This window comes from Manduca sexta, chromosome 2, assembly GCF_014839805.1.
Source record: "Manduca sexta isolate Smith_Timp_Sample1 chromosome 2, JHU_Msex_v1.0, whole genome shotgun sequence".
NCBI lineage: Eukaryota > Metazoa > Arthropoda > Insecta > Lepidoptera > Sphingidae > Manduca > Manduca sexta.
The window spans coordinates 346,311-362,160 of record NC_051116.1 but is presented as its reverse complement, the minus strand read 5'-3'; the positions used below and the strand labels follow the sequence as shown (position 1 = coordinate 362,160).

At 35.1% G+C, this 15,850-nt stretch overlaps 3 protein-coding genes across 5 annotated transcripts in view; 1 reads left to right on the top strand and 2 right to left on the bottom strand.

The window, feature by feature from the left end:
* Positions 1–5,280, top strand: part of LOC115452072 (homeobox protein SIX2-like) — a 37,943-nt gene extending 32,663 nt beyond the window's left edge. For all 3 annotated transcript variants that reach the window (XM_037437884.1, XM_037437887.1, XM_037437889.1), the window contains exon 7: positions 1,810–5,280. In XM_037437884.1, coding sequence (XP_037293781.1) covers positions 1,810–1,969 — 160 coding nt within the window. In that variant the 3' untranslated portion in view covers positions 1,970–5,280. The remainder of the gene's footprint in view (positions 1–1,809) is intronic.
* Positions 5,281–5,893: 613 nt separating this feature from the next.
* LOC115452069 (spherulin-2A) lies at positions 5,894–9,267 on the bottom strand. Its single transcript, XM_037437876.1, has 4 exons — positions 9,202–9,267; positions 8,336–8,811; positions 7,678–7,859; positions 5,894–6,462 (listed from the first exon to the last, which is right to left on the bottom strand). Exons 1-4 carry the CDS (start codon positions 9,204–9,206, stop codon positions 6,211–6,213), a joined length of 915 nt encoding a protein of 304 aa, XP_037293773.1. The 5' UTR covers positions 9,207–9,267; the 3' UTR covers positions 5,894–6,210.
* Positions 9,268–10,351: 1,084 nt separating this feature from the next.
* LOC115452070 (spherulin-2A) lies at positions 10,352–11,622 on the bottom strand. The gene is made up of 2 exons (XM_030180523.2): positions 11,531–11,622; positions 10,352–11,300 (listed from the first exon to the last, which is right to left on the bottom strand). The coding sequence occupies exon 2, from the start codon at positions 11,293–11,295 to the stop codon at positions 10,396–10,398; it is 900 nt and encodes a 299-aa protein (XP_030036383.2). The 5' UTR covers positions 11,296–11,300; positions 11,531–11,622; the 3' UTR covers positions 10,352–10,395.
* Positions 11,623–15,850: the final 4,228 nt, after the last annotated feature.

Sequence of the window (15,850 nt, the reverse complement as noted above, 5' to 3'; positions counted from 1 at the left end):
CGGGTGAAGCCGCGATCAAAAGCTTGTTGTTTATAAGTAGATATAAAAATATAACTAGGTATTATAAAATTAATTGTTGGCTGTATCCTGCTTGTGTGAAAGACTAGGGGTTAAACACTTTTGCCCTTATTCATAGACGTTTTTAAGGACGGAGTAAAACTGTGATAACAAGTCTGTTTCTCAGTGCTGACGGTATGGCAGCCTTCGCAGTGCATAGACATAGGGCCGTTGTGATTGGCTAATATTGAGATACAAAAATAGTAGATTAAAAACGTCTATGATTAACGGGGTTTATTTATGGTATAAAATGTAGCCTATCTTTAAATTTGGAACATGGTCTGAATCTATGCGAAATTTCTTCCAAATCCATTCTACGGCTTTTACGTTGAATAAATATTCAGAATTCTTATTGATAATAAGTAATATTCTACACAATTTTTGTTATTATTTTGTTGACTGACATGAATTAGGGATAGAAACTGACAGTTTTAATTCCACATAAATGGATATTAGATTTAATTTGTTCTTTTTTTTTCACAATTTTATCTGTTGAGCAAAATAGAAACGGACCGTTTAAATTCCACATAATTGGATATTAGGTTTAATTAGTTTTCTTTTCACAATACTGTTTAGCGATAATAAATAGGTATATAGTAAGACAGATTGACGCGGAACATGCGACCTTTCAGAGTAAGTTGTTGCTAATAAAGAGACGATGCTAAACATGTCGAGCGTCGTTGACCGACATGTTTAGCTACAATTTGCTAGTGGTAGGATATATTTTATATCCACACGAATAGCAACCACCGCACACATAGTGTTAAAACCCGCCATAGTGGCCCACGAAAGTGTCGCGTTCCGGGATCAGCGTATGTATATCCGGTTCCAACAAGCCGGCACAATTCTATCGACTGTCCAGGAGTAATCTCTCATCATTCAGATCTCACACTTACCATCAACAGCAGTAAGGTTACTTTACCGTGTACCTACATAAATAAAAGGCATTACAATCGATATAATAATACTACGTACAAGATTTAGCGTTCCGAACATTCACTGTGTTCAAATGATTTGAACCGATATACATTCAAACTGACTTTAGTATGGTCAATATTGACAGCTTGTGGTTGTGTATGGAGTGGCGCTTATGATATAAGAACTCGTGTATAAGTCTAAACCTGGATTTGAATAAAAAATATAAGTCAAATAAATAAATTTATTTGTTGTTCAAGTGAATAAATAGGTTATAACAGTGACGTTTTGGTTGCCATTTTAGTTCATATTTTGAATAAATAGTTTATATGGACGTTCGTGTCTATAGAATATACGTCAATGGGCATTAACTGAGATGAGATTTACAGTTGACAATAAGCATTACGTCGAATTAGCACATTAAACTACCACTTAGAAATCAGAGACGCGACAGGAAACCTAACCAGTTATCAGTAAACTTATAAAAATAACCTCGGACAGTGTTTTCTGATATTCTAATTTTCACAACACAGTCGAGCACAATTTTATCTTGACTTAGTGCAATCAGCCTTCAAGGAATGCGATTAGTAAGGATAGGTTACTTGCAAACAACTTGGGCATAGTACTTCGTGGGCTTTATTGCATTTAAGTATATCTATACTTATGTACTAAATTCCCCACCACGCGGTAGAGTTATATTGTTTGTTAGCGATTATATGACAGGAAGGTGCCAATTTGCGTCGCCTTTTCGTGAAATAATGTTACCACCCCAATTGACCTGCAAAGAAATATTTCTAATACTTTTATTTTTTACTAATTTTACTCTATTCTTTCCAGCGGCGGCGCGGGCGACAAGCAACTAGACTCATCAACAGACGACGACAGCGACGCGCCTGCGCACGCGCCGCAACCCCACGCGGTGCCAGCGCACGCCCCACAACCCCTATACCCGCTCTACGAACACCCCCTAGCCCATCTTCAGTATCACCACACGTGACCACTTGGGGTTCAAAGGGATCCAAATCCTGCCCCGCTTACGTGGGTCAAGGGCCCCCTGTAAATTTTGCATATATTTATTTAGTTGCGAACAAGTGCAAATGGCTTCCAGTCGATGGGTAGATAGTGTTCATAAAACTTTGTTCCGTACTTTATTTGTCAATAAACGTGTATACGATTTTTAGGTGCCATAGTCGGCACGACAGTGGTGTAGCGGTCTCGGGTTTGACCCCCGGGTCGAGTTGTGATCTTTTGATAGATTTGAAACTATACCATGTTTAGGGAATTGAAAAATAAAGTGTGAGAAAATATCTACACTAGCTTTTAAATTATTTCCATTGTGTTAGGTGTCATTGAAGGAAAAAACAAGATTTATTTGAAAATAAGTATTTTTTTCGATTTGGTTTTGCCCTTGTCTCAATATGGTGTAGTATTAAAAGAATTTAAAGTGTCTGTAATTTAATCATAACCAAATTGATAACATGTATACTTTAAAACAGACGTTAAAAATAACTACATTTACTTTTGCCTGATCACATCATTGTAAAATCTATCATCGGGAGGTCCACTTCCCATCGCTAGTTCCTAAATCCGACGCTGTCAAATTATACGCAAAATTGTAAAATATCAATGTAAGTAAAAATTATCCCAAATTGAAATTTTTATAATATACAACCATTGCCATAAAAAAAATGAATAAGGATTTTAGAAAAACTTGTTTATATAACCATAAATTTAATAGAATTATTTTATTCGTACAGATGTAAATAACGTAAAAAAAATATTAATTAAAAAATACTCAAAATATAAATATAGCTTAAGGTTAGCGCGCACTACAATAAAGATATCACGCGATATTTCATGCTATATGGAGGTAGCAGTTATATTTCGCTAATTTACACGCGATTATAGTACTACGTAGAATTACTTAAACAGGGTGTATTTTTGAGATGGGACAGTAAAGGCAGATATTTTAACACTTATAACAACTACCTACAAGACAAAAAAAATAATAAAGACTGTTTTCAAATATCACCCAGGAAGTAATCTTGGTGCGCGTTTTTCCTTTTTCATCATGTTCAGCCTTTTTAAAAGCGACCATATAACTGGATTTTACCTGTGATTGTATTCGTCATATTCTCATACATGTACTACATAAAAATACTCCGTGCAAGGCATTCTGTACATTTTAGATCAAAGCAATGAAACCTTAATATTATATTGCAACGGCACATAACTTGATTATTGTAAAAAACAATAAATATTTACCTTTGTTTTATGCTATATGGAGCGTAAACATTATCTAAAATGGACGAGTAACACTACAATTATCTAATTTGACAGTGATCAGTAAATAAGATAATTTGACACTATTCTGTGAAAGTATGTCAAGTTATGCGTTGTGTTGCCATTTGCCAATACAAATAAATAGAAATTTACTATTTAAAAATAATTATAGACCTTTGTCTCTATACATAATTCCAGAATAAATGTGTTAAAAAAGTAATCATCACTGAAAATGTATTTTATAAATGTAAAAGGTTCATGAACACTATTGTATTCCCGATTTCAGCACATTTAAGCCCATCGCACATAGACACATCGCATCGCATGGCATCCGGATAATTTCCACTCATAAAATAGCTGGCGATTTGCTTAAAGCATTGTATTATCGATTGTTTGAGAGAAAATTATAATATAGATAACTAAAATAAAATCCAAATAATTGTTTTATTTCAATTCATTCGCGTAAATATAAGAAATCATGAAAGATTCGTGTAGAATGACTGAGTTTCACCGCTTAGTGTCTTAAATGCAAGTCAATGACTAGTCTGGCTTACAATAGTTGTAGTAAAGATAAGTGAGATTTGATAAACCACGTCAACATGTTCTTATAGAGGTTTCAATGTAGTTAATTTATGATGTATTGACAACGTAACTGCTATTATAGAATTTTAAAATAAAAAACAATTTATCGGATTTAATTGCAGTTTTTGTCTTTAAAAATTCTCTCAACGTTTTAAAGACTTTGCAGCCTTCGGGAACCGCGCTAAAATCCGAAAACTAGTTTAATTTTAATGTCTAAGACTCGCGTAAACATAAGAAATCATTATGCTATTCTAGAATGTTTAATATTTACATTGCCAATATTACTGAAATTGAGAGTAAATTGAAATAATTATGGTTGTGTGCATAAACGAGATGTTACTGTGATGCTGCTATTAAAATACAACCGCCTATATGTTGATCCTGAAAACGTAGTCCATTTATCGCAAGCCTGATGCTATACGTTGCGGTGTGGTGTGCGCTGACATTTATATAGCAATAACTACAGTTCTATATATTTATATCCTTAACAATAAAAGTTTTTAATTTTAATATGGTTTTATATCTTGACCGGGAAAATAAAAAACCTCTATGTGTTAAAATATATAACTAATTTCTCCTCCTGACAGTAAGCAGGTTTTTTACTTTCCTGGTCAGGCTATAATTCAGTTACTCTCGTCAAATATTTGTGGAAGGTTAAGCGACGTTTAAAAACTTTTATAGATAAGGTCTAGAATAATTAATATAACCAAATGTAATGTACTATTGTTTAACATTATATTTATTATTTAGTTTGTAAGTTTATTGTAATTTATTGTGGGCCGCCATGTTACTACTAGGTTTTAGTTTATTTAAAAATCAAGATGAATTAACAAACATATCTTTCGTATTCTAGTACATCTACTTTTTTATATATATAATAATATCATCCCTGTATTATATACTGTCCCTCTGCACGGGCGTCCTCTACTACTCAGAGACATTAGACCTTAGTCCACCACGCTGGCCTAGTGCAGATTGGTAGACTTCACACATCCTTAAAATTCCTATAGAGAACTTCTCAGATGTGCAGGTTTCCTCACGATGTTTTCCTTCACCGTTAAAGCGAACGATAAATTCACAAAGAATACACACATGATTTTTAGAAAAGTCAGAGGTGTGTGCCGTCTTGGCAGTACGTTCCACATCCAACTAGGCTATCGCCGCTTCTAAATCATACGAATCACTAAAAAAAATTAAACAAATAATATGTAATGTCAAGCTTTATTCTAATCGGTTTATTATTGCTGTGTGTTTCTGTAGCAGTTATTATCGTTTATTAAAATCTGACAAAAATATTTGAACAAGAACTAAGAACAATCTAGAACGAACTTAGTATTAAAGATGGCGGCCCACAGCGTGTATGTATATTAATTAGTTAAGTAAGAGCATGATTTTGTTTATAGCTGACATAGCATTTTTTAAACAAACGTGTGCTGTTAATTATTAGTTGTTTTATTTATTACATTTTTACAGAATTATTACATCTCCTGATCTTCCATTTAAACTTACTGATGATAGATATTGTTCTTTCATTACTGTGGTAGTGTCAAATAACTTATGTCAAACTATAACAGTTCAATATTTTTAAACAATGAAGATATATTTGAAATAGAACCGTCATGCATTAAAAAAATAACTGAGTGTATGATAAAATTTACCAAATAACGTCAATTCATAGTCAATCATTGAATCTTAATTTTAAAATTCTGAGTATTTAGGAATTTTGACTGCCTCAGTGGCGTAGTTGTACGACAGCGCTCTGAGGTCCTGGATTCGAATCCCGGGTCGAGCAAAGTGATATTTGGGATTTTCTGCTCAGTATCAGCCCCGAGTCTGGAATTTGTGCGCGATATGGCGATAGGCCCGCCCCTTATCACACCATGGGACGGAACACACTTGGCGAAAAGTGAGTGCCTTGGTTGCGCCTCTGCATACTCTTTCGTGGATAAACGCGTAATGTTGCGTGTGTGTGTGTGCATTAGGCCGATATGAATCATCATTTTATATACAATATCGTATTTAATAAAAAAAGGTACAGACAATCAAAATGCCAAGAGACAATCTATTTCTTTCCTGTAAGCATTGGTGACCAATGCTCAGGTTATTTTATTTGAAATTTTTAAAATGAGCATAAATTAGAGTTTTACATCACTTAAGCTAAAACGACATTCTTACTCAGTTCAAATAAAAGGCAGAAAATTGATATCTTTCGATAGTATCGTAATCTCGAAGTTATATATTGACAATGGTTTTCTTCAAAGAGTATTATTTCAATCATTCAAATGTTGACTTATCGGTTTAAATAAATATGATATTCTAAACAATATTCATCATAATTACAAATAAAAGTAATAAATAAATTGATTTACAATATTAATTAAATTGTTTCTCTTCTGTCATAGGAACATTAAACTCTTTTATCAATTTTCCGTTTCTCAAATCACTAACAACTACTTTAGGGTTAACGTAGAAACAAAGGCAGACAATTTCTTTGAAAATTAATGTACTGTTGACATTACATGTGTTGAGGACGTTTTCGACTCTTGGACCCCAGAAATGGTGACCCATGTACGGTGGATCAAAATTTACCACCAAGTTACCTCTAACGCTGGCTTCGTATTCAATCTGAAAAGAAAAATAGCTAAAATATATTGAAATAAAAACTAAAAACTATTTAAACGGATTTTATCGCGGTTTTTTATATTATTATTTTCTCCCGACATTTCGAAGACTTTGCAGCCTTCATGGTCACGGGGGGGACTGAGGTGTTGTTCATCCGTAAAGTCAAAGTTACAATATCTACCAACATTTTTCAAATATACAACTTTTTAAAAATTTTATCTGTTGACGGTCCGATCTACGCAGAATGAGCTCACAGTGTCTTGAGGTCTGGCAGCCGGTCTTTTGGGATCCGATTTAACTAATTGTAGAACAGGATCCCAAGCTTGTGCAAGCTTCTAACCATCTTCCCTATTGAAATTTGGGTGTTTTTTAATTTCAATAGCCTCGCGAATCATCCTAGGCAGGAATCGGTGTTCTTTGGCAAGGATTTGTGGCTTGTCTAATCGCAAATAATGATTGGAGCCTCCTTCAGAATGTTCAGCGACTGCAGACTTCGTAGAGCGTCGGTGTTTCACGTCAGCTATATGTTCTTTTACGCGGGTCCCTATATTTCTTTTAAGCTAAGCTAAAATATACTTTAACATGAGTTAAACCTCTTTTGAAGGCGACGTATTTCATCAGAAAAAAACAATAAAAAATACTGTAAGATAAGTAATCTCTTTTGAAGACGTTTAATAAATATCATCCCTGATTGATTGGCAGCCTGACTGAGAGGTTTGGTTTCAAAAAATAATTATACTAAACCCACATTAAATGTGGAATAAGGATAGCAGGATATTTTTGAACACTGAATTTTAGATATTTCGCCATCTTGTAAAGATTGAACAAAGTTATTTCAACTACAAGTTAATGTCCGAAACTTTCGAGAAAGACATTTTTCCTTAGATATCAATCAAGCTTTATCTGATGGTATATTTTAGAATTATTGAATAATTCTAATCACTGAAATACGATCACTCGTTCGTGGTTCGTGTTCATTTCTTCATCTTTTTAATACAACGCCATCTATCAGCGTTTAAATAAAATACAGAACTAAATGCAAAGATGTCGCTCAAAGTTTATGATTTTACATCCGCACGAGAGATGTAATTTGAAAAAAAAAAGATAAGTAATTACAAGAGTTATTCTGATGTAATTATAATAATTATGTACTTATTAAATTTTCTTTTTAAAAATACCTTATTTTCCCCAATCTTACCTATATATTTGTATATCTACCTCTATATTCATAACGCCTTGCGTAGCCATCAGCTGCGCCTGCGCTGTCTGGGCAGCACTCAGCAGCACTTGTAAATACTCCGTGGATCCTATCCTCACCGCTTGTGTGCTCTCTCCACTCTGACCCCAGATCGACATGAAGGAAAACTTCGAGAATGTTCCTAACGTTTCTATTTCTATATCTGAAAATGGCGGTATTATTTTATTAGATAGTTCTTTTGTATATCTATTGTTGGTTTTATAACGAGGTACTAGTGATGTAGTTAATATTCATATTCATATTCGCGAATATAAAAAAAAATCCTACATTTTTTACAACACTACTAGGTACTATCATTTCGTCTATTGTTGTCTATAAAACTAAAGCGTGATTTCGAAATAATGCATTTCTTATGCTGATGTTTTTAAAAGTCTCTGTTTATTTAGTCGGGCTATTTAAATGACCATTTATGGGTATCGATGGAATTACAAAAGCTCTTTATTTTCTTTGTTTTTTTTTATTGCTTTGAATGACGAGACGAGCTTACCGTTCGTCTGATGGTAAGCGATACGACCGTCCATAAACAATAGAAACACCAGCCAACACCTTGAATTACACAGTATTTTTTGGTATATCATTGCGCTCGCAAAACCTAGTATTAAATATAACAATTCTTACCATAAGTTATATTCTGTCTCATAGACAACTTCTTGATGTCGATCCACGCCGACGACAGCCCAACTTCAGCCGTGTCCGTCAACAATATACTCACATTCGCCTTCTTAGGCGTTTTATTTTCTAAAATCCTACGCGAAAACTTTACCGGTTGCGTGATTATTCTAACAACCTTCCCTCTTTTTGCCACCAGTGATTTTTCAACCTGTTTCCACCTTTTACGCCTATAAAGATCGTCCCAAGGCGTCGGGCTGCGGAAAAAAACGTCTAGAGGCCGTTCGCCCAAGTATATTCGAAGACACTCCTTAATTTGGTCGTCAGTTATACCAAAAGTGATTCTTTCAAGTTCAGTAACGACATTTTCTTCTTCACCGTCGAATTCTAAATTTAAATTCGGTTTGTCGGTATCGATTTGGCATAACAGTTTGATGTTGAAGCCCGTCACTAGTGGCAGTAGAAAAATGACAAGGCATTTTGATCTGGAATGGAATTAAGTATTTTAAATTTCGAATGAAAAGAATAAAAAAGTTTGATACATCTATTACGAAGCAAAATTATTTCCTACTTTGACATTGCCAAAATCATTGTCTAACAACGCTGTAGCCACAACTTATAAATATTGAATTGAATTAAAACAAGCTATGAAGTGATTTATTTCTTACAATAGCTGAGTTATTGCCTTATTTGTAAGATATTAAACCTTCTTCATACTTCGTCTTTCCTTAGTCTGGTTTTTTTGTTAACATAAACAAAAAAGGGAAGAAGCCGTCTTAAATACCTATTTTAGTAAGCATGGTATCTACAGAGTTAATACATAATAAATAGTACCATTTCTCTTTGATTCTGGCAGATAATAATACATTACTCACCTCATAGTTATTCCAGGTCTTCATGTAACTAAGACTCGAAAGCAAATGTTTGAAACTGTAAAGAAATTAAACAGTTACCTGTAGGGCTAGCTAATAACTCCGCGCCGTGCATTATATTCAAAATGTACAGTATGTCAAGAAGCAATTGCCCCACTTACATTCCTCGATATTGGCGTCTTTCTGCACACAAGTTTTTTATTGGATTTATAGCTGGTACTACTAAAAACAAGCGATACTTGATTGTTAGTAAAATTACACATAAATATTACAAAGTCCAAAGAACCAAGAATACATTGTCGAATTTAAACCATATAATTTATTGTTGCTTTAGATAGCTTAGATTAAATCAAAGAGTTCTAAGATTGTCATACAAAAATTTTGCGCTCTTGCGATGGTTACTCAATATGCTATGAAACAGCAAAACACCTATGTATGTACAATACATATTCTTTTCATACCGTGATTTATGTTTTTAATGCGAATATCAGCGTATGTTCTGTAAATACTTTATTTTTGTATTAATATCTAAGGACGCTGTGACTGACTGAGATTGACTCGTCATACGAACATTTCAAATAAAACGACTTCTTACCAATTGGCAATAACTTTCGGAGCACAAATTTGGTCTTGATGTCCAGTCTATAACTATGTGTTTAATGTGTTTGGATTGAACTAAACGAAAATATGAACATTCAATTAAAAGAGTACATACTTACTAATTAATACTTACTATACTGTTCTTTAGTATGCTTCTACAAATGATTTAAGAATGTAGTTGATCGCCAGTTCGATTGGCTCTATAGGATAATGACTGTTACTCAGTTTCCATTACTGTTTTATAATTGTAATACCCGTAACCTTTAACGATCAGATGTCTCTATGGATCACCGGGACCCATATTGGGTGTAAATCTGCAACTTACATAATTCCGCTAACAACTTACATGTTAATTAATATAACAGTTTGATTTGAGGACTGAATCCTGAACTTTTATTTGAATGACTAACGGAATGGTTAACCTAGTGAACAACACGACAGTGAGAAGTGGGTTGGCTGTTTAGACAGCAAAGTTAGATGACACGGTGACCGAGCCGATTACAAGCCCAAAAGATCTGTGGTAGTTACAGGCAAGAAAAATTAAAACAAAAAAGAAGTTTAGAAAAATAATATAAATAATTTATTCGACAGCACATATTAGTAAAACTTCATTGGAGTAGAGAACATCATTTCATTAGTTTCCATTTTCCTCACAATCAGCTTAGGCTCAGTGTAATACACAATTTGGATCGCCTCTGAACTCTTCACAGACCTCCTCATATTTCCAGCAGCCATCACCGCGTCAACAGCAAAGGCCCAAAAACGATGACCTTTGTGAGCCTTGCTAAAGTGTGCAGCCGTAGATCCAGTTAAAGTGGCTTCGTAATCCAGCTGGACTCTCATCATGTTCTTAGTAACATGGAGCTCTGCCACCGCACTTTGCTTCGGTTCAAGAGTAATTGGAGCACCAGATTCCAGTCCAACTGTAAACATTTGAGTTTTGACTACCTCTTGACCCCATTTAGCAGCGTAAGTAAAGCCGTGATTGTCCCAAGACTCAGCTTTGATATCAAACTCATAATCAATGTCTTGCGGCGTCAAATCGCCTGTCGTTTCCCAAATAGAAGTGAGCGTGTTGTGGACATCTTCATGGATCTTGGCGGGGAAAGTCGAAGTCTTCGGAGTGGTGTTGTTGTACACGTGGGTTGTTAAAACCGCGGGATGGTTTGTGACGGATAAGATCTTCGCCCTCAGTGGAGTAAGGACCCTGGTGACCTCTGGCCAGTTGTAGGTTTTGTAAAGATCGCCCCACGGTGTAGGACTCTTGAGGAAAGCGTCGTCGGGGTGTTCGTTGGTGTAAGCATGGATGCTGTTCTTCAGATTCTCATCTGTGAGGTCGAAGGTGGTGACCTCAGTATCACTGATGGTGTCAGCGTCAGTACCGGCGACGTGTATTTGTCTATCGCCATCTTTGTCGGAGGCGATGATGGTGACTTTGATCCTGGCGTGGATGACCAGAGGTAACAGGAGAAGGATGGCTGCGCTTCGGGATATCATTGCATCTGAAATAGGTATTGTTTTATATTAACTTACAACTCCTTTCTAATGCAACCTTGTAGAGAACCGAGGGACACAAGGAATGGTTACTATGGCTAGAATGTCCAGTGATCTTTACATTGACAATACCATGAAACTTGGTTTATGCTGTATTTATCTTCAACAAAAGCAGATAGTAGACAATTAGTAACAGAAAGAAATAGAAATAATAGAATGTAAAGGAAGTTGAACTCACCTGTTTCTGTTAGACGTTGATCTCGAACTGATTGGTGTGAAGAAATTATGTCTTTTATATTGAGAGATTACGAGTGGGAATAATAACAGTCAGCCATTTCTGCACACTGCGTTAAAAATCTGCTTCGTTGACAATACAGATGTTGCTTGCAATTTGTATGATGCGATATTTTATTAACTGTCTAGTCATTTTTAAAAAGTCCGAAGATGTTCTAGTTTGTTCGCTCGGCTCGCATTTCTATTCTCACAACATTTATATCTTTATGCCGTGTGCCAAATTAAACATTATAATTATATTGTAATAATGTTTCAGTCATAGATTTCCCACGTTTTGTATATTACTAGTTTTTGCTCGGTTTCGCCTGCGTGTAGGAGTTTTCCGGGATAAAATTCCCGTTATATATTTTCCCAGGATTGAAAGCCTATAACCTTCTCAAGGTCTTAAGCTATCTCCATATAAAATTTCATAAAAATCCGTTCAGTAGATTTTGAGAAAATCGATAATATACAGACAGACAGAAACGGGTACTTTTATAATATGTATAGATTTTAATGTATAACAATCCGGAATTTTGGCTTTTTACATTTTTAAAAGGACACGAAAGGGCAATACTTAATAATGTAACCAACCATAGTTTATTATTATTTTAAATATACATATGGAATGTTATTTTGAATGGCCAAGGTCCAAACCCTCGCAGTACTAAAGAAGGCCCGTGCCCATCTGTAGTAAATATATTAATATGGGATTTTATTCTTATTAAAAGAATAGTTAAAGATGTTAATTATTCTCATAGTAACTGTTATTTATCTATACATATTATAAAACAAAGTCCCCTAAGCTCTCTGTCTGTATGTTATCGATTTTCTCAAAATATACTGAATGGGTTTAGTATGGTTTTTACTAAAAGATAGTGCAATTCTTAAGGAAAGGTTTAGGGTCATAGTACATTACGATTTATGAAAATTGTCTGAAATATAACGATTACTGTTGGTTACTGAGGTTAGTACTGAGGTTGCGTGGCTTTAAAAAATATCGGGATCTATGCGGGAAAAAATTGTGAGACAATGATCTCCATGCCGACGAGGCCGCGGGCACAGCTAGTCTTAATATAAAAATATTACTTTGTGTTACTTGTGAATACATTTACCTTTGACGACTGTATCAAGAAATAGTTTATGAAATGTCGAATTATATAAATTGCCTGCGACATAGGCCCGTGAAACATGTACTTTGATCTAGATCTGACAAGTTGAAAACATGTGTTTGCAATTCCTACACGCACGCGTATATCGCTTCCTATGTGTGGCGTTTATGGTTTGTTGGCTGAAGAAGTTTTGGTTTGATTCTCGGATCGGGCAATGCTGTACTGACGAGAGATCTTTACCCCTTGGCAGTCGACGCAATTATGCTGGTCTGTTGGAACCGGATATACACAGGCTGACCTCCGAAGGCGACATACTTACGTGGGCCACTATGGCAAGTTTTAGCACCTTTTGTACAGTGGTGGCTATGGGGGCGGATATAAAATATATCCTACCACCAGCATCACCAGGTACAAAGCTGATAATTATCAACTGTGTACACCAATAAAGAACAGTATACTCTACATTGGTATTGAATGTGGGTTCCTTTTCCATACTTAGCCTATAACAAGACTAGGCCATTGTGCATGACGCGAATACCAAAGATTCAATCTCTCCGACCAGAACAGGAGGATCTTCCTGGTTTCTCCACAGGCTACTCGTTGTATACCTGGAGCCCCGAACGTTTCTGCCCGTTGTGTAATTACGCCTTCGTACACCTTGAAGATGTGGCAAACGTTTCCTTTATTAAATAAACTTATTAATTTTAAACTAATATTTAAATAACCTCTCTACATTACTTTAAAATATAGAGATAAAAATATTTCCAATTTTTTTTTTTAAATATAATATATAATTAATGTTTTCGGAAGAGACTTTTCTATAACGAAATTTGTTTGCAAATCTATGTTTGTTGCAAATTGTAACGTAACATAAGATCACGGCTATTAAAAAAAAATAAAAAATAGTTTATGTATCACGTAGGCGAACAAAGTTGCACTTATGATACGTCAAAACAATGTATAGGAATAATAATTATTATTTAGAAATAACAATTAAAATTACTTATATAACTATAGACATTTTTAAATTAGGGATAGAATTTATAAGGAATAACAAGGTATAAATCAAAATAGCCAGCTCAGTCTGGCAAGTAGGGGGAAATAAAGATATAATGCGTCGCAATCCTCACCGGCGAGGACATGAGCCCTGGCCTGGCTAACCTACCAGCCTTTCACTAGCTAAGTGATGACTACCCAAAGAAGAAAGGCAGAAAGAAACTCCGAGCTTACTTTTTTGTCATCAATTGTTCATTTTCACCTGGAAAGTTAGACTGAAGCACTACTAGTATACTAATACTGGGGCTTTATATCTGTCCCATGATGTGATAGACGACGCAATCCATCCATCAACCTATATGCAGGATGTAGATCCGATCTACCCAAGTATTTGGGAATTTTTTCGCTACCTACTTTCCTGTGACTTTTATTTAGATCCCAATTGTACTTTTTTGGTGAATCTTATGGAGATGATGAGATTTCAATCAGAGCTGGTTGACCCCTCTCCACTTTAACCGCCCTTCTCCCTATCTGACGCCCTGGACGACCACCTGTCCTATTTTACGTAACTCATGTTCCGCTGCCTTCCTGATCAAGCCGTTTCCCGCAATGATTTTTTCTTTTATTAGCTGACCCGACTGACGTTGTCCCGTCTTAACTAAGAATTTGCAGCGCAAATTCTGCACAGTTATGTAAAATGATATTAAATACAGTTATGTAAAATGATATTAAGTTTTCTTAAATTTTCTAGTTTTGCGCGCAATTTTTTGAATTTTTTTTTCATAAGAACCTTCTCTTGATAATAACAAAGACAAAAAAAAGTGAATTCGGTCCAGCCGTTCACGCGTGATGGCGTGACCAAGGGAAATAGGGATTAATTTTTATATATATAGATGATAAAATTTTGTATGTATCAGTATCGTGACGCTTTTTTTGTATAAAATCGTAGCCTGTTTTGTTTTCCAGCGCTTAGGGACGCTTGATTTATAATTCAAAGTTCTGTGCTCATGTTGATAATAACGAGAGAACGACTGGGTCTATCAGAAACGGGTGAAGATCAGTTTAATCTTCTGCCAGTTTGAAATAGTTTAACATGTCTTAACTTACTAAACAATATCTAGTGTGAGTATGGAACTATGTTGCGGTTCTATGTTCATTTCCTCATGGTTTAGTGGTAGCGTATATAGGCCATGGATCGACGGTCCTGGGTTCAAGTTGGGTGGCGAAATATTAAGTTTTATAGATATTTTGTACAGAAATGGGCGAAAAGTGGGTGCACCAAAAAATGTTTTAAGCCAACCCCACATTACAGTGGGATCAAACAGAGAAAAACTTACATGGATTCATTTATTAAATGATGAAAATCTTATGATGAAACCTACATTAATTTCTGCCTACCCCGTACACACCTTGAAGATACACGCACTTCGCGTTATTGTTCTAAATATAACACTTTGTCGATTTAGCAAAATAATTGCGTTCGGACATGTTCATGTTGCTTACAATATGATATTTACAAGTAAATCAAAAGCAATAAAGTCTGTTTAGTGACATGAAAAAATAGCAAATAGAACTTGAGGTAAAATATTCTTTCGAAAACTACAATGAAAATCCATTCCTTTTCTAAGAATTGCCCGAGTCTATGAATTCGAGGGCCCAGGGTAAATAAATGTTATTAATTTCAAAACAGCATCAAATATTTTTCTTACTTAAATTTTGGTATACTTACCTTTAGCAGTGTTTTACTCCTTATTTATTCTAGTAATTAAATAAACGTCGATATAATATGAGAAATGCATGCATTTCTTTATCGACTTCAAAGGTTCTCCATGCGATGTGTATATATTTTTTCTTTTTTAATATTTATGATCTCAGAACTCGGCCATTTTTAAAAAGTTTTCTTTTTAAATTTTTTTTAGATATGATTAAGCCGCCTGTAGGGGATGTCTGTTGGTCGACGTAACGTTACGCCAAATCTTCATGGAGTATAAAGACGTAGTTACACAACGGGCAGAAACATTCGGAGCTTCAGGTATACAACGAGTAGCCTGTGGAGAATCCAGAAAAATCCTGCTGTTCCGGTCGGAGTTAGGCTGAATCTTTGGTATTCTTGTCACGCATAATGGCCTGTCTTGAAAAACAGTGAGTTTTTTTTGCCAACAGTCTAATATGACTGC

Bases quoted from the DNA above. Each gene is read 5' to 3' on its own strand.
- LOC115452069 (XM_037437876.1), bottom strand. The intron at 7,860-8,335 runs GTAAGAATTGTT...CGCCATTTTCAG, and splicing joins GAGACAGAATATAACTTATG to ATATAGAAATAGAAACGTTA. The intron at 6,463-7,677 runs GTAGATATACAA...TTTTCTTTTCAG, and splicing joins AAGGCGTTATGAATATAGAG to ATTGAATACGAAGCCAGCGT.
- LOC115452070 (XM_030180523.2), bottom strand. From the start codon at position 11,295: ATGATATCCCGAAGCGCAGCCATCCTTCTCCTGTTACCTCTGGTCATC.